Genomic DNA, 24248 nt, shown 5'->3' on the forward strand with positions numbered 1-24248 from the left:
CAGACCAAGTAAGATATATAACTTGAAGGCTCTGCTCAAACCTTCCTAATGGGACAGTGAGTTCGGCTCCGCACACACATTATAACCATGACATCCCAAGTTATTCACATTTTCAAAAGCTGCAATGCTGGAGAAAACATTTAGCAAGTGTGCAAAGTGGAAGGTTGAAAAAGACTTCCAACTACTGTGAATAGGTAACCGTGAAGTGACAAGTTATAGTCTAAAAGAGCAACATGAGCCCGAGGAGAGGAGCAACTAAAGCAAATCTTTCAGTGACAAAGTAGTAACCTCAGAAAAACTCGCTATTGTCTGTGCAGGCCAAAGGGTGAAAGGCAGATGGGATGTGGGCTGTGCTTTGGTAGAAAGAGTAAGAGCAAGAGGAAGCAATACAAAAAAATACAAGGCTTATTGAAACACTGCAATACATTCATAATGAAACACTTGTAATTTATCCTATTTGCTTTAATTTAATGATGGAAAACATGCAGCGATATTAGACTGGCATGTCATTATTCAACAATAAACGGAACAAAATCAAAATGGAACAGAGGAGCTGACATTTAGACACTTTTCCTGATGGATTGTTGGAGATTTTAATAGCATAGTTAATAATGGAAAAATGAATGTGTCAAATAAACTTTATTGTTAATTAACTATACTGCATTTCGGTAAGTTATGATCCTAGTCGGTTTCAGGGAACGAAGGTTTTAGATCTTGATATCTGGACTAAAAATGTGGAAAATGTGAAATGTTAATGTTGCAGGTTCTCATCAGGGAGTGTTTATTGATGTAAAACTTTAAATCCTCCTCTAAGCTCACAGTAGTCACAGTCACAAAATGTCACTCAAGCAGTGCCTTAAGTGAAGCTACAGTAGGAAAACAGCTGGTAAGCATCAGTCTAAAATGCTAAACCGGCGCTTCAAAAGTGGGTCAGTTTATCATTATTATATAAATTTGTCAATCACCACAGCAAACCAGTGACAAGCTGATTTTTGTATGCCACATGCCCTTCCTGTCACAATGGGATATGTGGGTGAAGTGTCTTGCCCATGGATATAACGGCAGCATGTGCGTAGGCTCGTGGGCCACACTCAATAGAGAAAATATTACCAGTAAATGAATAATAATAAGCTGTGATTCGGTCAAAGCCCCAACTTGACTGTAGCTTCATTAATAACAACGGCTTACACCTGTATTGCACTTACAAGCCTGTGTCACAAGTTCCTCAAAGTGCTACATAGTAGTCATTATTTGTTCACTCCACACTCGGTGGTGATAAGCTGTTATTGAAGCGACAGCCGCCATTTACCACGTGTCTGTATAATGTGTTGTTCATATCCTGAGCTCTTATTATGTCAGTGCCCTCTGCTGGACACACGTGGAACTCTTTCCTTTTTTTTTAATTTAATGCCCCCTAGTGGCTAGAATGAGCATTCTGGTTGTTTTTTTAAAATTCTTAACTCCGCACAGGAATTAGCTAGAGAATTGCTTTTTTTTTACATACTCTGGAATTTATGCTGTACAGGGCAGGGGCCGGATTAAATCATCTCGCGGGGCGGATCAGGTTTGACACCCCTGACTTAAAGACACACTGTAAAATGTTGGATTATACTGTTGCCAGCCATACAAAAGATAAGATAAGAAAGGACTTCATTGCTGTCACAATGGATCACAATCAGTCACTCACAATTAAAAAACATGCTCATAATAACCAGCCATTTTCTTTTCTTGCAAGTGGGTAATCAACAAATGGATTTGAATGACGACCTAACCTATATAATCTTATATATATTATATAGGTTAGGTCATCTCCATGGCGACGATCTTGAGAACGCAGTGCCGGGGACCCAAGTGGAGCCATGCTCAGAATCACCTGGCTGGAGAATAAACCTATTGTGCAGGTTTTCAGTGGTAGGAGAAACACACACAACCAAACCACACAGCCCAGGATGGAACCCAGGACCTTCTTACTTCACAGTAAAAAGCTATGTTGATAAAATGTCCCGAGGGATTATGCTTGACACCACCAGGCCGAGTGTTTAAAATTAGGAAGGTGCATAGAAAATAAGTTCAATCCAAAATTCAAGTTGATATTGCTCATGATTGGTGGCAACAAAGAGAAAACTCCTTGTCTCTACATCTCTACAATCTGGAGATCTTAGCTGTCACTTACAATATAGCTCGGTCTAATAGTCTCAGTGCTTTGTTTTGCACAAATAAATAAGTATATCTGGCTTGTCTGGTGCTAGTTTCACACTATTTATAGATGAAAGCCACAAACAGCTTTTATCAGCCTACAAGGTGGACTCTTTTTTACCATATGTCGCAGCATCGTATTTTTTTGCGCCGGTGACCAAAGGAAGAAGTGCAGTATCTTAGAGTTTATGTAGTTATTAAAAGTGGCTGGCTTTTACTGTCCAGATGGAGCAGAAACTTTACGCACTCAAGAACACAGAAGCCTCATGGTTGTGAGTCCATTGAGAATTTGGGTCATAAAAGTCAGTTTAAATGCATTCAGGGCAACATGAAAATGTGCGTATGTAAAGCTACCAGGGCTCAAACGCTCAAGGCACGATTTTGCTTAACTCTAAGTGCGAAATGTTCGACAACTCTAATACATAGCTCAAACTATACTGCATAATTTTAAGCGGACACATCGTGCATAATTGTGGCCTATAAACCTGCTTTTGGCAACTCGGAATTGATTTATGTTTTCAAACTTAAAATAATGTGTATGTGTGTGTGGAAAAGTATCAGCATGGACAGTGCTTATTTGCATCTCAAGGTGAATTCGGGCGCCCTTCGCAGGTAGCCGTGGGAATTGTGCAGGCTAAAAGATTATTCAAGCGGTAATAATTTGCTAACAGCGTGCTAACAAATCAATGTTGCTGCAATAAACAGTACGAGTGCAGAACAGCATCTATTTCACCTGAATCAGGCATCTACAAAACTGAGTTAATTATATCGGTATTTCAACATGGATAGACCCAAACAGACAAAGGCAGTGATTAGGAAGATGTATATTAGTTTTGGCGATCTGACGCCGGCGGAAGACATTGATGTATGAAAGTCAGTATGGATGAACAGCTTGGAGTTAGGGATGTCTTCGCCTGGAGCCTGGACACTGGTGGTGGTATGGAAGACCCATGAAGCCGCAGCATGTAGAAGCTGTGGATGGAAGAAGCGGACATGGGGTTGAGGCGGGTCGCAGCGCAGCTGGGAAGCGAAGGAACCATGACTGCTGGGGCTTAAAAGCAGGACCGAGGGCGATGATTGGCTGCTACGGAGGTGTGGCTCTTACCAGGGGTGGACTGGCCATATGTTCATTCTGGAAGAGCACAGAAGGGCCAATGGCTCTAGGGCCAGACCTAAATCTAAAAGCTTAAAAGAGAAGCATCAAAATAGCGACAAGGATGAAAACGGAACAAAAATGTGCCGGAAAAGCAACAAAAAATGTGACTAAAAAGCAACGATAAAAAGCTATGAAAAACCAACAAAAAATCCCAAAAAAAAACACAACAAAAATGTGCCTAAAACACAACTACAAAGCAACAAAACAACACAAAAAGTGAAAAAAAACATGACAAAAACATAACAAAGCAACGAAAAAAAGCAATGAAAAACCAACAAAATAGCCATAATAACATAACAAAAACACAAGACAGTGACGAATACACAACAAATCCCCCCCCAAAAAACACAAAAAGTTATGAAAAAGCAACAAAAAACATGAAAAAAATGTGGCGATGTGACAAAAAGTTTAAATCACTTTTGTAGGTCTTAGCTTTCAAATCAGGCATTACACTGTTGCTCTCTGGTCAAGAAGTGTCGCATTTACGCTAATTTGGGCCAGGCTGGTCAGAGTCCAGGGCCGTTTTTCAGTCCCAGTCCGCCCCTGGCTCTTACGCTGATGGCGGAGGTGGAGGTGTGGTCCTCTTGGAAGCGGTCATTGGCTGGAGGTAGGTGATGCTGAAATTAGTCTCCCAGGTTGAATTAACACCTCGGCTTCATTAATGCTTTATTGTGGCTAAATATGCAGATTTATTAGGAATTATTACCTAATGTTGCTATATTTAGTGATAAGGCAGATAAAATAGCCCGTGTCAATATTGTGAATGTTTGCCCCATTTGATCACAGTATTTAACCGTGTGGGCTGTTCTTGAACATTGTCCACGATGACACGCTCTGAACCTCCTTGTCACACTCCTAAGACCCTGTCATTGATGCTTAGGGACACTGCATGCTGGCAGAGAAAATAAAACCCTGGCACTGTGTTTAGAAAGGAAAAGGCTGGCTAATTAATTAGGCTGTGGGCCACAGAAATTCATTTTGCATTTAAGCGTTGTGACCACAAACCATAGCCCCCGAACAGAATAGGCTGAAAGACTTCAATTAAACATGCTGTTTAAACAAATATCCACAAGCTTAGAAGAGCCCGACTCCATGAATAATTCATCTTGTAAAAAAGAAATAAATGGGAAATGCTGAAATATGTAAAACCTATTTGTAGCTGTGAGCATACAATAATAATTAGACCGCTGATTGTCCGCAGATTCATTTACTTAGAAAACGTATTTCAGTTTCTCAAACCTCATCTAACGAGCCAAATGCCTAAAGTACTCTAATGCCAGTAAAGTCCTTTTCACCATTATGCATACAAGCTTTGCCTCTGCTCTACAGTGGAGCCATTAAGTCATACAAAATCAATTTTACAGACTATCCAAGACGGTTTTACAGGGCGGTCAGTGCGCCCTCAATGTCAGTGAGTTACAACATCCGGATAAAGAGTCGATGGTCCAAGTGAAGCAGCTCTCAGCAGACACAACCGCATAAGGCTGGACAAGTTTGGCAACAAAAGTACCTCGTGGCAATTTTTGGTGCAGAAACTGTGATCGAAGTTAGATTTGTAACAGAGATTAAAATACAGTTCCAGTCTGTGGACATTTTGAACAAGTCCAGGAGCAATTGCATTTGAGAGAAACCTAAATGTTATCAGCAAACCCAAGACAAGAGTCATGGTATAAATACAGATAATGGAAGCGCTCGCCCAGATCTCAAAAAGAAGCTACAAAAACCGTCCATCATCGAGGTCTCAGGATGGAAAAACACGAGAAGAGCAAACTTGCCCTGATGAAGCCTCTTAGGAGTTGAAATGCGTTGGCGTATATTAAAGTTTACCAGTTTACTTTCATCTGCCTCGTTTTTTTTTGTTTTCCCTTCATAGATGTATTACAACAACTGAACGCACAAACAAATACTGTGCATAAGCTGCAATACAGTTCACGAGGATACACTCTTGCATGTGACAAAAACCCGTTCTTTATTACGCTGTGAAGCAGTGCGCCGTCCCCGTTGTCTGGGAGGAGGATAACCAGTCCTGATCCTCAGCTAAAGCTTATGGGAAGGGATTTTCCTTTCCTGAATAGAAGTACATGCAATATAAAAAGGGAAAAGTTAAAATGACACGGCTCAACAGTTACATTGTCTTTCTGTTGGGGGTGTAGTGCACGAGGAGCCTGACCCGTAAAGAGGAGGATTAGAACATGTACCGGTATGTCGCTCCTATAAGATAAGAGCAGAGGAAAGAGCAGGGGAAGAGTGCAATAGATATCACAGAGAGTTAAGTATTTATGGCTGAAATCTGAATAAATTATAATATACTGATACGTACAGCAGCTCGGCATAATGTGCACTGCAAACACTGAATAGCTATACAGTTAAACAGAGATTTAAAATGAGTTAAATTCGGAAAATAAATACACAAATGAGTACTTAGTTGATTTGTTTACTTATGACAGCCTATCAATAGGTTTCAATGGGTTTTTGGGGATCGCTGCAAAATCATCTTTATTTGCTCTGACTTAAGGGAATATAGTTCTGACTCTAACCGTTTTCCCCCAGTGGTCTTTTGGATTTATGTTTGTACAAAGCAATACTTTTATAAAAAAAAAATGGAATCTAATTTAAAGTTTTATTTCTAAAAACTTAAAAACTAACTGTTGGAGGGCAGTTCTTTCCTTATTGGCAACTATGTTTGTTGAAATTAAGAAATTGGACCTTGTGAGAGTAGAAAATGATAAATGTTCTAATTTATGTAGATGCGATGCTGTAATCCATGTTCTCTCCCTGGCTGCTGTAGTAGAAGGAGTTTGAGAGCACAGTGGCTATACGACCTCTGGAGCAGTCTGACCCCGCTAAACCATTTGTTAGTGGGAGTTGAGTTCATGAAGGAGCAAGGCCATTGGCTCCCTATATCTTCTCTCTCTCTCTCCGTCCTTCTCTACAAACACCTCCACAGTTTGAAAGCACCACGGGCACAATTTCTTCAGCGGAAAAAAATAAATCTATACTATTGACTCCTAAAAAATGTTGGACAACATAAAGACTTTCATTTTAAGACCTAATCCTGGCTTTTACAATTCTGTATGCTTTCAAAGAGCATGAAAGTTCACTGTTTTTTTTTCTTTCTCCCTTATAACCCGTTATAAGGAAGAAAGAAAAGAAGAAAGAAAAAAAAACAGTGAACTTTCATGCACAGTTCAGTCAAGATCTGATTTAGTCCACGTTAAGGTCCATTATTGCCGGTTTTTAGACCAGGTTTTGGTCTAGATTTGGTTGTACACATGGTAGATGTTTTTATCGTTTCAGAATACAGTTATTGTACATTATTTAGATCTATTTTATCCCTATAGTCCTGATTTAATGTTGATGTAGGCCTGGTGGTTCTTAGAGGGTCATTTCTGTATGAGGTAGTACTTGAGCTATAATTCTAGCTGTATTTTTTACTTGTATTTGTTAAACACATAGAAAGGTTCTTCACAGCTTCGGTTTGAAATAGGGATGCAGACTGATTCTTTTTTACGATTAATCGCTTGGCTGTGAATGGAGTATGAAAATTAGATTTTTTTCTTCATTTTTTTATTCCTTTAAAGCAGTACTAAGTAACTTGTTTACCTTAAAAAATCATTTTCGTAGTCCCTCTGGGGGTAATACAAGTGTTCATGGGATAATTGGAGGGTCTTTCATCTCCCCCTGGTGTCTCTGGCCAGAAAACCACAATTGCAACTTGACAGCCACTGGACCGGAGGCACCAATACACACTAATGGAATCACGAAGAAGAAGCTAACAGGCTAACGGGCAAAGCTAACAGTGGGCTAGCGCCACTTTATTTAGTATTCACAGTATTTAAGTTTGAGTGAAAAAAAAAAATATTTCCATTGTGTTTTTGGATGTACAACATCCCTCTCTCCATTTGTCTTTTCTGTCAGTGTAGTATTTACTCTCACGGACCATTAATATGTAAAAAAATCGCAACTTGCTACAACACCTGCAGTTGCCCTTATGGCCTCTATGGGCAAGAGTTACTTAGTACTGCTTTAAAGCTAAAGTAGCGCTGCTTTTTGGAGGCTCCTCGTGCCACCTGCTTTCTGATTGGACGAGACACGGACAGGTATTTATGAACTTTTCAATGTACAACACACTACATACCCTAACTTGAAAAACAATTAAAAAAATGTCATTTTTGCTCTATTGTCTATTTGTCTATTGTCTGTGTTTACTTGAAAACCCTTGGCCACATATTTTAATTACTACATAACTACACAGTAATTACTCATGGAAACATGGCTGTTATTCTCTATTTTGTGGTAATATGATTGGTCAGTTATTATCCAGAATCAAGGCTGATATTTTTGTGGGCTGCATTACTGGTGCTTTTCCAGCCTTTGTCCAAGTCAGTCAAATTCAAATTCTACAGTAAATCCGTCTAACTGTACACTGAGCCTATTGCTTTTTTTCTCTCTCTTTTCGGTTTCTAGGGGCGCGTAAGAGGGGGTCACGAATTGAATGACCCGCAAAGGAAATTCACGGGGCAGCACTTTAGAGAACACAATCTGTTCCCTTTTGAGCACCGTTCACGCTCTTTGCACCAAATAAATACAGCGCCTTTATGAATCATACCACAGAGGACGGACAAGCAGCAGAGGAAGGAGAGAACGGCTCCGAGTGCCCGGCCCAGGGGAAAGAGAGTGTGGCAGGTAGTAATCTGTAAGTAGAGCTGTTTGAAAACCAAGATCATCACCGGAATAGTAATAAATCTTGAAAAAACTAGGAAGAAAAGGCACTAAATCGGAATGAAATTAGGACTGGAGAGAAAACCCGAGAGTGCCTCATGGATAGAAAGGTATGTTTACTGTGAATGGACTGAAAACACGACCCCGGGTCAGGACAGTGATCTAAACTGGGCTAAAACCGAGATTTAGATGGGGTCAAACAAAATCTAAACAAGAACACAATATGGAAAGGAATGAACAGCCTCTAGTGTTTATAGAGAGATGCAGAATAGACATATTTGCTGTGAATGTACAAGTACCCAACCAGGATTGAACCAGAATTAAACAATTAATGAATGGATAGGCAGAATATCAAGAGTGTCCCGGAGACAGCAACGTATAAGACTTACCAGACTTAGAAACTAAGGACTAAATCAGGACTAACCCAAGACGAAATAAAAACTGAAGGACCTTCCTAATTTAGTTCCATTTTGGTCCCGAGTTAGTCTTGTTTTGATACAAGATGATAAAAAAAACAACCCAAATTGCTTACACAGCAGAGATCAAAATCTGGACTGAGTTGGTTGAGTTAAGTCGACAATAGTTAAATACTTTGTCTCTGCTCTGATGGATAATTCCTGGATGACTGAGAGCTAGATATAAATTTTTTTGCCTAAATTCAATGGAGCGCACTGTGCCGCAATGGTTCTGTAAATTTATAGAAATAATATAGTTATTCAAGACAGTTATTGAATATTGCAATTTTTCCTCTTCGCACCGTGCAGTCCTAGATGTCAGTATTTCAAATATTCCGGTCAGGGCCCTGGAGAGAATATGTTGCTGGATGGTTATCCATAAGTACAGGCTGTAGGGTGGGACACAAGGCCCCAAATCATCCAAACCACTGAGCGTGCACAAGTACATACTCCAGGGTCATTCGGCTAATGGACTCCTGCGCACGAATTCAGTGCTATGGGCAATCAGTATTGACACGCAGAGGTCGTTACTTATGCACTGTCAAAAGAAATGATTACTAAGACCAAACACATTTCAAGAGAACAAGGTTATTGCAAGTCTCCTCTGTTGTTGGCTCAGTCTCGGTTTCTACTGTCATCATAGGTCAGGGCAGCTCATCCACGTTGCCTATATATGCTCTCTATTTAGAAAGCAGATGTTATTGACATAAGATGAACACTTCTTTAGGGCGGTGTTGTGGTGCAGCATGTAGAACTTTTTGCGCGTTTGCCTCCCAGTTTCTGTGAAGGTTCAGTCTAGCTGCTCAGGTCTTAGCACTAAATACATGTACAGTAGGGACCCCTCTGGAGCCAGGGTTCCCAGTGGCATTCTGAAATCTCAGTGGGACTTTCCTGGTTAAACAAAAGATGAATTTAAAATGACAAGGATGACTGTAGCTTAGTTACTCATCTGAAAGCGGCTGGCATGAACTTCTACAGTATGAATGTGGAAACGAGGCAACTGGTTTGTTCACTTCACTTTACAACTTTAGTTTACTTCATAGAGGCTCTAACCTAAAAACCCAAAGGCTGCTGGTTTAAACTCTGCTACTGTATTCATGAGCAAGACATTTCACTGACCTAGCCTAAGTCCATCTGAATTTTGGAAGTAAGTCTACGAGGAGGTTTTTGGATAAAGATTGCTTTGACCCCGATGATGCTGTGTTCTTGGACAGGACAGTGTAGTGATTGAGAAGTGACCGAATAAGGCAAATGTTGTAAGGAAGTATGTATCTAAGAATACTGTATACTACAACTAATGGATAGCATTAAATTCATTCTGTTGGCTCCGAGCCCCAGTTTACCATTCAACAGCATTGTTCAGTCTTCTGACCTTTGGCACAAACGACAGAAAGTTCTTGAATACATTGTAAGTGGGTGGCAGCAGAACCTCCTCCTCGTTCACCCTCTGGACACTCAGAGCACTACAGCATAACAAATACCCCAACACATATTGAGTTTCACACTGAAAACGCATTATGTTTTTCAAGGATTTTTGTCTAAAAATCAAATTAAGACTCAGTTCAACATTCATTTTTATCTGCTGGCACAAAAAGACATGACTTTAAAACCGTAAGCACTGCCTGAATGTTAATGGAAAAAAAAGTTTTATAAGAGTCCCTGAACAAGTTTAATATTTAATACAGGCATAGCTTTAAAATCTTTACTGGCCATCTTATACTTTCAAAGCTAAGGCTGTAAAATTATGTTTAGACCAATATCTTGAATCTATAAACCCGAGCACAGGCTTTTGTAGTTAGAGCCATTATACTTTCTGTTGCTGTAGGCGCTGTTTAAGTGTGGGGGTTCTTTGGAAGATATACATACGCAACGATATTGATAGATGCATGCATGGCTGTGTCTTTTATATTCCGAAAACTCAAATCACAGTAGTGATAAAAATTTCTGACTGCTCTTGTATTTATTTATTTTTCCGCATTGGGTCCTCAAACTTGCATTGAATGAATAATGCTACTACTTGGAGCTACTGTGAATATATACGTAAATCATTGATCACCAATATGCAAACAGGCCCCACAGAACTTCCTTATGGCCACTGCAGTCCCAAGCAGGTGTCTAGTTTCTAGTTTGTTCCCTGCCTTTGGTCATGAATGATGATAGACTCGCACTCATAGCAATAAAAAGGAGCGGCATTCGATCCTAATGTATGCGGACCACTAGCAAGTCGGCTAATCAGGGAAACTTTTTCAGAGTCCGTTAGCCTGTCAATGTATTTTTCCTATTGCTGTTAGCATTAGCCATCGCAAATTATGAATGACACGGATTTTCAGCTGTCAACCCCATAGATCACATTAAAGGGGAGGTCAAAGCCTCATTAGAAATCAGAAATGAATGTACAAACCTTTTGAGATTTTGCTTTAGATACAAATTGGCCTCTGAACTAAATGACAAATCAAATTCTGACAAGTTTCTGCTTTAGCGGGGTCGACACACACTCAATGGCCACTTAACATCATCTGATAACCACAGATATAAGATTATATAAAGTTAGCGAAAGGCCATGAAACAGATAAAACATACATCACCATACTTTAGTATTGCGCCTGGCTTTCCAATTCATTTGTTATATTCAATGGCTGACAAAATGTTGACTTGCCTTATTTAAAGTGATAGTCTGTAAGTTTGGCTGGTTCACAGGAAAACCTCGTCTCATTGGTCAACGTGGGAGGATACTAGACTTTAATTAGTTGCTGAGATCCCGGGAAGGAGGGACTTTACAAAAAAAAAAAAAATACATATAATTACTTTACATCAAAATGCAAGACCAGGTGGTTGATTTTGCACATTTCACAAAATTTGTAATACATTTAGACTTCCAGACAATCACTTTAAATGAAGCTTAAATGTTGCATTAAAATGTTTTCATTTGTAGAAGCCGATTAATATGCATTAATTTTGTCGGATTTTACGAGAGCTGCTGGCCCCTTTGGTATCGGCCGAGGAAATTGTTGGCCTTTGCACGATATAGCTGGTGACCACTGAAGTAAATAAAATAATCAAATAAACAAAACACTACTTAAAAAAAAGAACTGGACAGAACTTGGACAGTTGTATTAGTAATTACAGTAATTACAGAGATAACATTGATGAGAGATTAAACGTAATTTCTTTGCTGCTCTCCATCTGTTGTTATTAACATCACATGAAACCAACCTACATTCATCCTATATGATACTGAAATACATACAATGATGCCTTGATTTAATGAGGGCAACTATAAACAGCACCAAGGCCTCTGTCACGGCTCATGATTGACTCCTTCTAAACATCTTCCACAGATCTAAATTTCTATTGGCAAGGACACAACTGATCCCATGCCCCCGTAATCTCGATTTCCTGCGGTAATACCAGTCACCGTGAACCCGTGGCATTTCACTGCCTTTAATGATTGGCCCAATGGTCTGCAGCCAATGGCCTTCGTGCCACCAATTCATGACCCGTCAACCCCAATCCTCCCGCCAATCCAACAGGCACACAACAGGCGGCACAAAACAAATGTCTCCGTGTCCGAATCAATCCAGACAGGCAGCCCATCCTGCTCTCATAAAACTGGCATCTCATTCGTCCAAGCCTGAGAACTAGCCACAAGAACGGCGGGCTCCTCCCGCTTTTAGCTGCAGATCCCCCCGAAGGATTTGAATTGTTGCCTCCTCCAAAGTGGTCTCGATACACGCTGAAATATTAATCCAATTTCTCTTTTGTTGATACAAGGCTCTTTGTAACGTATTGCTTGGGAGTAAGTGTCTTATGTAGTTGTGTTCATTTGTTGCATTATAAAGACCATAGAGGTTGGAAAATTGTGTAGGACTTGTTCCCAGGTATATAATATTAGTCTTTATTTTGTCTTGCCTGAGTAAAAAAAAGCTGCCACAAAATAAAAAGTCACATGCTCTAATATTTCATGGGACCGCCTTTAGCTTTTATTACAGCTCACATTCGATCTTGTGCTGATGACGGAGTGAGAGTGTGACCACTGCACAAAGCCTTCTCCAGCTTATCCCAAAGATTCAAAATGGGGTTAAGATCTGGACTCTATAGTGACCAATCCATGTGTGAAAATTATGTCTTGTGGTCTCTGAACCATTCTTTCGCAATGTGAGCCCGATCAATCCAGGTATTGTCATCTTGGCATATGCCCGTGCCACCAGGGAAGAAGAAATCCATTGATGGCATAACATAGTAATTCCGTATGTTCAGGTCATCAGCTGAGCTTATTCTTTGTTCTCATTACAGTAGTGTTGCTGAACCTGGACCTGACCAACTGCAGCAGCCCCAGATCCTAAAATTAGTAGATTCCAGGTGGCAACCTTTTTGTGGGTGTGTATTTTATGACACTGGTTCCCAAAGTGGAGGTCGCGGGACCCTGAAGTGGGGGTCGCAATATAATTTTGAGACAATATTTTTTACATCTCAGACATTGAATTAGATTTTTTTTATTTAAAACAACATATTTTAGTCTTAAAGGGACTATACAGAGACAATTATCATAAATATTATATTGTTAACAATTATTATAAATACTTACATTTTACAGAAGGGGATTCCGAGTTGTTGGTTGAGTGATTTGGGGGGCCCTGGCCTGAAAAGTTTGTTTTATAAGGCAGTATGTTGCGAAAGTTAGAAAACTACTGCACCAAAGTATTCTGATGGAATACGTGTTAGATGTGTTTGTTAGTAGTTAGTAGTAGCTGCTAAATGAGCTCTTTTGTTTACTTTCTTTTTCATTGTTTTGGCTAAGGCATGTAACTCTATATGCTCCGACAAACATGCTGGAATTAGCCTTTATCCTTATATTTTTTATGTCCAAACTAGAGTGAAATGGAGGACAGATGATAATTCTATAAAAGAATCAATATATTTTCAAAAGGTTTTTTTTTTACCTGGTCAAAGGTCAATGTCTCTGTAAATAATGGGTTTGTACAAACCCATTATTTACAGAGACACGAAACAAAGTTCAACATTTCAGTCAACTGAAATTAGTTGTGACTATATGTCTGTGAAAGGTGCTATATAAATAAGGATCTTCTAATATTTGTGTATCCAATCCCCCAAAAAACAAGGGCTATTTATTTGTGGATTTCCTGTTTTGAAAAATAGTATCTCCACCATAGAGCAATATCAACCTCTGCCACCCCATCTGGAATTAGGACATCGGCAAGTCCAGAACATGAACTCAACCTATTATTCCACTTGCTGAGAGGCGAGTGAATAAATGACGGCTCTGGAATGGGAAGTCTTGCAGCACGTAGCATGCGGAGCACTCAGAAAGACCCCACGCTGATATGCTTGAGGTGTGCCGGCGCATGGAGGAACTAACAGGCAGCAGTGCGGCGCCTGCATAACCCTGTCCTGCTTCCTCCTGCTTTGAAGTTCTGACAAGACTCGTCTTCCTCCTCATCTTCCTTTTCCTCCTCTCTGCACTGCAATACCGCAATCAACATTATTTACCATGACCATACCGTACACACTGGCTTGATGAAAACAACAGATGTTTTTCATATTTTCTATTTCACAGCATATACACAATAGGTCTGTATGAATCACAATACAATTGAAACTTGCATTAGACGTCTTTCATGAAGTCTAATGGATAGTGAGTCACCTACAGTAAGACTAGCGATTTATTAAGCAGACATTGTATAAAATCTGTGAACATATGAAGCATATGCGTGAATTGAACCTGGAACACCTGAAACTGCAGCACATTCATCGCCTTATCTCCGGCTGCACCACACCAATCATCCAATCATCACATCATCTCAAGCCGCACCTTCATGACTCCCAATTACAGCAGAAAAACATTCCTTCTTCAATCAATCTTCGGCCAGAATTCTCCTCTTAAGCCCCTCACTGCCTCGGCTGTTTCCCATCTGTGCTGCGCCCCTCCTCGGCCCCTCTTCCACCTGTCCTCACCTCTGCTCTGCTCATGAAGGCTCGTCGTCCTCCAGCCGCCTCAAACCTCATGCTTCACCACCAGTGTCCAGACTCCAGGGGAGAAGACTCTCCTACATTCATTCATCATGTCCATGTGTATCATACCATTAATCCACTGTCTTCTGCCGGGGTCTGAGCTCATGACTCATGACTCATGTCATGTCTCATGTCATGTCAAACTCTTCTGTTGTCGCTTTGTTTCTGTGAGTCTGTTCAGATTGAATTTAGTTTTTGTAGCTAAAAACATATTTGGAAATGCATGTTCGATAAATATAGCAGTTAAGCAAATGTTAGTAATGTGTGTGTTTCAACAAATTTACTGTTACTGTTACTGTCAAAATTGAATTAGATATTTTTGCAAAACCGTCCAAACTTGAATACATATTCTCACAGATCAAATAGTGGGGAGCGTTGTTGCATGAATACCATCTGTAATAGCTTTGGGGATGGAAGTGCAAAGTCACCGCATCGCTGAGATCTCGACTAGTGAGCGCTGAGATTATTATTAAGGCCTTGTCGTAATGAAGAAGTGCCACTTTGTATAGTGCCTGCTTAAAGATTGATTCTTATTAATGCAGCAAATGGCCTAATGCGATCTGAATGCAAGTATGGACTGCACAGTTGTTCTCTGAAAGGAATGTGACAGGCTAATTAAATATACGTAACCAAAGCAGACCGGCGTACAACAGTGACCTTATAAAAAGTGCAATGTAAAACTTTCAAAATGCCTTGTTTATTAATGACATCTGAACTGCTGCACAGGCACTTTCTGTGTGCACAGTATATAAATTATTGGCTCTTTCATGTGCTGTATTTAAATGCGTCCATGCCCTGCAGATGTGTTCAACTCATTTAGCTCAGACCAGTCTATTTCCTTCTGTTACTTTACAGTACATGTAAAAAATATACCAGTATATAGACATACAGTATTTGCATAAAGATGAATCAGTGTAGTTATATCCAAAAGCATACAGACTTTTAGTCAAATTTAGTTTTAAAACTTTCAAAATGGTCAAATATCTAGCCTCAGGGGTGACTAGATTTCACTTTTCTGGTAAATGTGCCTGCGCAAGCTTATTTAAGGAAATGTCCTTAAACTTATCGACCCTTATTCCCTCAGCCTTTGTGAATACACCTGTGGTGCACAATCAGTATCCATGAATATACAGCACAATTCACTCAATTCACTGCACAAGCAGAGGTCGACCAGCAAAGGCTATAGAAAGGAAAGCAAAGGAAAGCAAAGAAAGGAAAGACTGAAACTGACCACTATATGTTCATTTTGTAGAGTTAAGTATACAGTATCCAATCTGTGCCAGGGCAAAGCCACAGAAACATTGTAATTGCCTCAATTTTCTGAGTGACTGACTGCTGGGGATTTATGGCGCGCCTGTGATGAAGAAAGTGTGAAATAAGACTGGTGCTTCTGTTGTCTGGGGTTTATTCAGTGTTGTTCAGTATAACGTCACAGACAATGGAAGTGTTTAGGCATCGGATTTCAATTCAAAAACATCACATTGATTTATTGATTCACCGGGCTTTTTTTAGGATCATGTCATCTGTGATTGATTATGAACAATGTTTTACCTGGCTATTTAAGTGTATTTACAAAAGCTTTCAAAACTGTCATTATTGTACTGTAAAATATAAAGCTTGTTGAGTGAACCAACAAAGCAGCCTAATAAGAATGGGATGTCACAGTAAGGTTTTAACTGAGTTGATTGGTGGTGTTTTGGGTGAACATTATGAGCATTTCTTATCGCAAAAACCTACATTAGAAAATTGCAACATGTACATTAGGTAATAGTATACAACCAAAAATACATAAAAACCTGCTGAACTGATGTGTAATCTTAAGAAAGCATGTGATTCTTGCATTAGTTAAAATCAAAACATGGCGATTTTCACATTCCTGAGCACACAGAGCAGAAGGACTCACCGATCATGTGTATGGTGGTGCGCCCTGGCCTGGTCCCGGGATGCTGAGGGATGGTGTCATAGAAAGTGGCTTGACACAGTTGAATGGCAGTGACACTGAGCCAGAGGCACAGGCAGAGCAGCCACGACATGACAGGACACATCTGCCGGGGACCACACACATACACAGTCAGACTCTCCACACAGTAAAAGCTGCTGGGTTTGACATTACATCCTATTTAAATGACTGCTATGAATTCACTACTGTTTAAAATGCCTTCTGTGTGTCATTGTACAACTGCACAGCGAAATTGCATTGATCAGAAATCCACAATCAATTTCAAGTTTTTCTTCATTTCTAATATTTTAAAAGCAGAGGTCTAGCATAATATTGTGGGCTCTGAGTGCAAACCATCTTGGAGGGCCCATACAGCCAATTTTATTTAGATTTTAAGCAATAAATAGGCTTTTCAAGGGCTCCTCCCTGCTCTGGGCCCTGGGTAAACATTTCCACCCCAACGATAACCCTGACGACAAGGCTACAACATTGGTAGAGAATAGCACCACACTTAATTTTCCTTTCAAAACCAGATCTAGACAAGAAAAAACAACTGTTGCACCCCATATATTTCTGCACTTTACATAACGCTGCTTAATACTGTACTGTAAATTTGACGATATTGCAGTTATATTGCACTTTGTGTTTGTAAATGTCCTTTTCTTGACATCTATTTTATTATGTATGTTAAATGCTCTCTTGTTAAGGACTACAGATGGATGAAATCTAATCTAACTGCACATCCTTCAAATAAATAAACTAAACTAAACCTGAATAAAGTAAAATGGCCAAAGGCTGAGAGTGTGATAGTTGTTGTAGCTTGTTGGTGCATGTTAATATCCAGCCCTGCTTGTCACCATGAAAATAATAGGGTTCTGCAAGTGTGGATTTGTCTCTTTGGAAATCAATAAATGATAATCATAGCCTCTGTTTCCTCAGGCCAGAAGTAAGGCTTTATTTTTAGACCTGGTTGAATCCCAGTCTAATCCTGGTGATCCACATTTTATTGTGAACTGTTTAACCACTGAGAGAGGGACATACTTGTGTTACAACTTGCAGCTACTGATGCACAGTTTTGCATATTCCCCAGCTCTGCATTCCCAGAACCATAAATTATAATGTTTTGGTCTGGTCTATTAATGGCCTCCTCAAGTTGGGGGTCTTTTAGTCATCACGGTTAATCATTAGCAGCATTATATAAGCATGACTTCTTCTGTCTTCATCTTCCACTTGGCCCTGTCTTGTCCCTGAGCCACAACGCTGCAAACGCAGAGTGATCCCCGGGGAGTTTTCTCTTCCATGCAGCAGATATTTCCCCTGACAGGCTCCTAAGATGTGCTTATGCCCCCCCCCTTCCTCTCCGCGACTCCCCTCCAGTCCCCCCAAGAAAGGAAAGAGAAAAAAAAAAAAAAAAAAAAAAATCCCCCAAAACTTAAAGAAAGATACGATTTCAGAGGCAGGAAAGGCGGCTGCTGAGGCTTTTCTGTAGCTGTCAGAATAATGTGACAGTGACACAGCAGTAATAGGAATCAAAAGGCTTGTAATGTTTCGGCGTGCTGTTTAGAGAGACGAGAGGAAAATAGAGCGGAGTTTGCTCCTGGTCATGGCAGAAAAGTTGGCTGAAAGAAAGATTTTGTGTTTTAACGCGGTTGAAAAAGAAGGCGCGCAACAGAGCACAGGCTGAAAACAAAGGAAAGAAGTGACTTGAGAGACAATAATCAACAACGTGCAAATACAACAAAAGATTATAATAAAAATCCAATTAACACTATTTCCATATTTGTCATGCTTTGTACCCTATTTGGCTTTAATATATTTTGTGAGGCAATTCAGCATAAAATATTGAATACACTTTTTTTTTACTTTTTATTCAAATCAACAGTAAGCTATAATAGATGTTTATGATCTATAAAATCCAGCTTGAGGGGAGTATTCAGAACATGCCAAAAGACACACACACACACACACACAAAAAAGTCATTTCAATAAGCTTTCTTGTCAATTATATCACAAGCAAATGCAAATATTTGAAATTGGGTTGGGAACCTGGACTATGCATGTCATCCAAGTGCTTTACAGTGTTATAAAATGTATCTACAGGATGTATAAAGCCTGTGTTTTCGCCACAGCTCTAATCTCCTGTCTTTGTGCTGCTCCTAAGCCCGCATAAAGATGTGAAGGATGCATGAAGTCCGGACACACTGTAAATCAATATTTCTTTCACTTCCTTTTTGTCTCTATTTAAGATTAATACTGTCTTATTTATTACACTACATTTAGCTCATTCATAATTTTCCAACAATTAAAACAAGACGCCGCACTGTCTCTAAAAGATAGAAGTTTTAACACAGTCCTTACCTGAGCAAATCAACAAAGAGTGTATTCTTGTATCAGAAGGTCGCCATAAATCCATGCATGTCGCGGCTCTCTCTGATCCTCGGGGAATACTCTGAATTCTTCCACAACTCCGGGTACTCCCGCTCCCCACTTTGATAGCAACAGTCCAGTGGATCAGAAATGTCCGCTCCCTCACTCTCTTTACCTCTTTCTTTCTTTCTTTTCTCTTTCTACACACAAATAAATTTACCACTGTCTCCTCCGCTCTTCAAAGAGTCGACTCTGCCGTATTCATGAGCCCCCTCTTGCATTTGTGGCCACGTGCGCTTTAATTAACTCTGGTGGAGTGGCTTCTTTCGCCGTCCGCATCCTTGTAGCGCTCGGCAGCCACTGAGCAGCGAGACTCTGAATGCCTGATCCCCCCCCCCCCCCCCCCTCCTCCTCCTCCTCCACCTCCTATTCGCCTCCTCCTCCTCCACTCCTCTCTCCTCTTTTCTTTCAGCGAGCGCAGGGAGACAAATGCTCTGTATACTAAAGACTGTATCGCATGTCTCCACGCAGCCCACAGCAGCCTCCGGATTACTGCCGGCGAATGGGGAATGCCACTTGATCACATGCTGCTGATACATGCTAATGATGGGATTCAAGCAGAGATCGGGCAGCCGTGACCAGCAGATTTGAAATTATTTACATTTAGAGAGGATTCCTGAAGCCAAAGTTTTAAGTTTGGGCTTTTTGATGTTGGTGCTTTCCCTTGCCTGTCCTACTTTGGCGGAAGGCGACATAGGAGAACAATAGTTGACATACTTAGGGTGTGTGATAAACATGTCCAAAAGATAGAATAAGAAAGCAGAATGATGCACTGTGGGGTAAAGGAAAAACAACCTATAGGTTAAGGGAATCAGAATGTGTTTCTTGAGTGGTGTGGTATGGGAATGAGATAATGACCGTCATTTCCTACACCTCCACCCAACATCCAGCTCCACTCTCCCTTCATTGTGTCTGGATGTTTTATCACTAGCATGCAGAACATGCCCAAGGCCTGCAAGCACACAAGCTCACACCGCCATCTCTGTGGTATAAAGACTTCACTTTTTATTTTGGCGCTCACTTAGGAAGACAGGGTGCATTTCCAGTTCAGTGTGGAGAGAGGGGAACAGCAAGGAAACGGCTTCAGATGTAGCACATAGGCCCAGTTTAAAATCTGGTGCTGTAAACTTGCTGCTCTGCGCTGCGGGGAACTGGGACGTGTGTGAGCACCAGCCAAAGAGCATAAATCGCTGAGCTGTTCCGGCAGAACAATAGATCCAGGAAATGGTGGGTCATTAATTTAAAAATGAAACTTGCCTTGACACAGTGCACTCTCGCGCAGCATGCATGGACCTTTTTGTACCGACTGCTGCTTTGGCACATTCTGGGATGTAAACAGATGTAAAGCTCAGAGCTCCCTGAAAACTCCCACATGTCAAATAGAGAGCCAACAATCAATAGCTTCATTGATTTAACTCAAAGGTGAGATTTTAGAGAAACAAATATGTCAGACATCACTGTGTGAGAAAGCCAGCTCTCGACTCCTGCTCTTTAATGCATGCCTATCAAGGGAACTTAATCCGGACTAAATTCATTTATATTTTAATATTTCATTTGACCGACAATTTCACAGATACCGCCATCATCATCTTTTTAATTTAGCCTCTCCCTTTCACATACAGGCAGAGCAAATGGCTTGTAACAAATGTATTTTAATATCCTTCGCAGGCTGGTGTCAAGACGTGTTAACACATTTGAATGTAACACCAGAAAATCGACATCATCAGCCAGCATTATACTTCAGTCCACTCATATTTTGCTTTCATTCTCACACAAAAAAACCTCCAGCACTTTGTTAAGCAGCGGTATGATAGCTGCCTGTGAAACAAAGCAATCAGAGGGTCTTCTCGAGCACATCACCAGCACTTTTCTGAGGCAGCTTCACGCTCAGCTGGTGCTGTGGAGTCCTCCCTGAATGCTGACCGCTCTCCACTAAAGTTACTCTGAAAAGGGGAGACTTTTTATTTAGGGCTGGCCAAAGGGGGCTGTCTCCTAAATCTTAAAGGTTGGGTACGGACATTGCCAGAGAGCAAACTCCCCCAGGCTTTCGACCACAGCCTCACATACATGTATAGTCGGACGTGCGAGAATGTGGTTTATGTATAATGTCAGTTTTATTGGCGCGTCCTTAACGCTTGCCCAGTTCCGTGTCAAATTTTCTATCTACCCCTCTAAGATAAGGTGTTAGTTGCTAGTCTGTGCGCCCGGGGTGGCTGGGCAGACTGGAAATGTCAATAAATCGTTGTGTTTTGCTCCGAGTGAGGCCGCAAATGTAGTAAGGAAGAGCTACAGTGCATTTTTCTATTTCGCTTACCCTTTAGCCATGCCTATCCTCCTTGTGTCATAAAACAGGGACTCACTAATGCTTTCGGTGCCCGCAAATAAAAAGCGACATTTTAAGATGATATTACGTTTTATTACAGTGACAGCGTGCCCACGAGGCCGATTCAGATATCAGGCACGCAGAACATGTCATTGTGTAGTTCATGTCGTGCATCGCCACGCAATTCCTTCAGAGCAATGACGGATAAATAGTCGGGCAGTCCTACAGGCATCACGAAAGAGGCAAAAATAAATAGCAAAACACATGAGCCAATTCCAAATTTGACTTCAGCCAAGAATGCACTATTTTGAATGACACATTTATTTTTCTTTTATCTAACCCCCTGAGATTGAGAGGGGAGGGAGCCTATTGTGCATGTTTTAGTGGCGTAACCTCTGTGCCACTGTGCCGCCCATGTGAAACAAACACATCTGGAGTTCAGGATCCACTTGAGGTCCTGACGTTGTGGCACACTGTGTTTTGCAGCTTCACTTGGCTTGGCAAATTCAGCTTTCAAATTGCCTCCACTGTTAAATACTTCTTTCTGAAAGCCTCCCAGATTTACTTCTTTTTTCTTCTGTCTGTTTTCAGTGCACTTTTTATTGTGTGGAGTTACAAAATATGAAATGCAAATATTGGGTCCATAAAAAAGCAAAGTATAAAACCTGTAAGTGAACATACCCGGCAATAGCCACATGTTTTAGCTTTAAACGTTCGCTCATCAAAGATACACCGTATTTCACTGCATCCACGCAGTTTTGAGTAATTGTCGAGCAAAACTGTTAAATGTATCTGTTTCTTCTTCTACGGTTACTGTCTACGCTTCGCTCTGTTATTCCTGGATACATTATACCTGACTAAATTTAGTACAATGTAATGTGCTCTGCAACAATGTGTAATAACTTGTACCTATGGGTTAGATACACAATGGAATAATATGTATTTGTAGTTTGTAGGTACAAAATGTAATAAGCCATAACTCTAACCCAAACCTTAAGCCCTAACCTTAAACGGGGGGTATTATGCAAAATCGACTTTTTAAAGCTTTACATCATGTTATTATGTCATTCCCTCATTAAAAAACATGCCTGAAGTGTTGCCTTGGCACATTCACGTATTTTTGAGTAATCTGTCAAAACTATGATAGCAGCTATTTTAGGGATAGGTTTGCCTGAGTCCTTCTAGGAACGCCCCCACCTCCTGGAGACGCCTCCGAGCTTTCGTCACCAGCCGAGTAACCAACCACTGCTCCTCAGCAGAACCCCCTCCCCACTGATGCCACAGACAGCGTGTGGAGGGGGCGTGTCGGAAAGGGTCAGAGGTTCTTAAAGAGACAGAGGCCTATTTCAAGACATTCGCTACAGCCATTTTGAGAGAGCAATTTTATACAAGGCAGTTATTCTAATTTACTGCATTTACAGACCAACAGAAGGTTTGGTCATCATTGTAGTGTGATATAGACTGGTGCTATGGGACTGAAAAAAGCATAATACCCCCTCTTTAAAGGTCTCATGTCCTATTACATTATGTACCTACAAAGTACAAATACAAGTTATTCCATTGTGTATCTAACCCACAGGTACAAGTTATTACCGATTGTTTCAGAGCACATTACTTTGTACTAAATTTAGTTAAGCACAATGTATCAAGGTACTGTAAAATTAAGTGTCTTGGTTAAAACCCATTTCTGTCTTACACATTTTAAAATCCCATAAACCAACATTATATCGGTTCTGAGCAGTTGTTCGCTCAAAGTGTTTATCATGCTGAAGCTGTAAACCACACTGTAAATCGAAACAGGAAGTTTGTTTTATTGATAAGTTATTCCCAGTTGCCAGAAGAAGGAGCCCTCGTCAAAATCTTCACCAGCTCTTATGTCTGTATTTCATTGTTACAACATAATTCCTACAGAGACATAATTCAAAATGATAAAACGAAAATACCACACACAAAATAGAGTTTTCAAGAATATTTTAAGGCCATGTCCACTTTGAGACAATGGTGATTTTGAATTTTACCTGTACAAAAATCACTCTTGCTTTACCCAAACACCTTAGTCCATGCAGACATTTGATAAAAGACAGTGTTCTTGTGGGTAGTATAATCTTTTTTCTTTTCTCCTGAGATCAATAAATACCTCCTTGAGAACAAAAACAGCAGTAGTGCGCACGAGGAAAGCCTTTTCAAGTGAGCCATTTGCATTTTCATTGACTGTTTTTGTTTTCTCTTCTCCGCGGAAAGGTCAGTGGAAAAACGGCTCAGTGTCGACTTTATCTGCATGAGTCAACTCTCAGGTTCAGCCAAGTAAGAAATAAGATTATATTTAGACGAGCTACCGCGCGAAATCTGGCCTTTGAATCTCGAGTATTAGTGTCTTAGCAGGGTGGAATCCTCTGCAAAACGGCAATAGAATAAGTGAAGTCTGGAGAAGGGTGTTTTTCAATTCACCGAGCCCCCTCATCTTTAATGGAAATTGTGTGTCTCACTTTAAATCAGTTGATCTTAACATTTAATAGATTCTTCTAAGGATATTAATCTTTTTCCTTATATCAGTGCGCAGGATAAGTCGGGCACATTTCTCTCAGCTGAAACAACTCATTAACTTCCCAGACGCAAGTCGTCCTCCCGCTGCACCTGAATTGTGACAAGAAACAGAAGTGAAAGCACAAGAGAATATCACACTCTCAGCCCAATGTATCTTTGTACTATTTAAAGGTATGTTGTGTTAAAGTGTTTAAAGGGATGTGAGGAATCACCCCTTTTTGTAATCAAAGGCTGATGCCAATAGTAAAATAACTGAACTGTCGGTTTTCCACAGAGCTCTTAAGCCACTTTGCGTCATGGAGGGCCGATTTTCATCTTTGCCAAAACACTAGGGGCTGAACCTCACCATTGTAGCTGAAAGTAAAGAACTTGTTTCTACAAATATCAATGTTTTTTACATCAGTGGTTTTTAAGGGGCAGGGCTTCGGGAACCAACATTACCCCAGTATGACAATC

General features: G+C 40.5%; 1 protein-coding gene across 1 annotated transcript in view; it reads right to left on the reverse strand.

Moving 5' to 3' along the window:
* The window catches only part of LOC306965072 (chemokine-like protein TAFA-1), a 42004-nt gene extending 22775 nt beyond the window's left edge, over positions 1-19229 (reverse strand). Inside the window, exons 1-2 of the mRNA XM_079559316.1 lie at positions 18857-19229; positions 16463-16604 (exon numbers count right to left, since the gene is read on the reverse strand). Coding sequence (XP_079415442.1) covers positions 16463-16604 — 142 coding nt within the window. The 5' untranslated portion in view covers positions 18857-19229. The remainder of the gene's footprint in view (positions 1-16462; positions 16605-18856) is intronic.
* Positions 19230-24248: the final 5019 nt, after the last annotated feature.

This window comes from Gobius niger (genome assembly GCF_951799975.1).
Source record: "Gobius niger genome assembly, chromosome: 6".
NCBI classification, from domain to species: domain Eukaryota; kingdom Metazoa; phylum Chordata; class Actinopteri; order Gobiiformes; family Gobiidae; genus Gobius; species Gobius niger.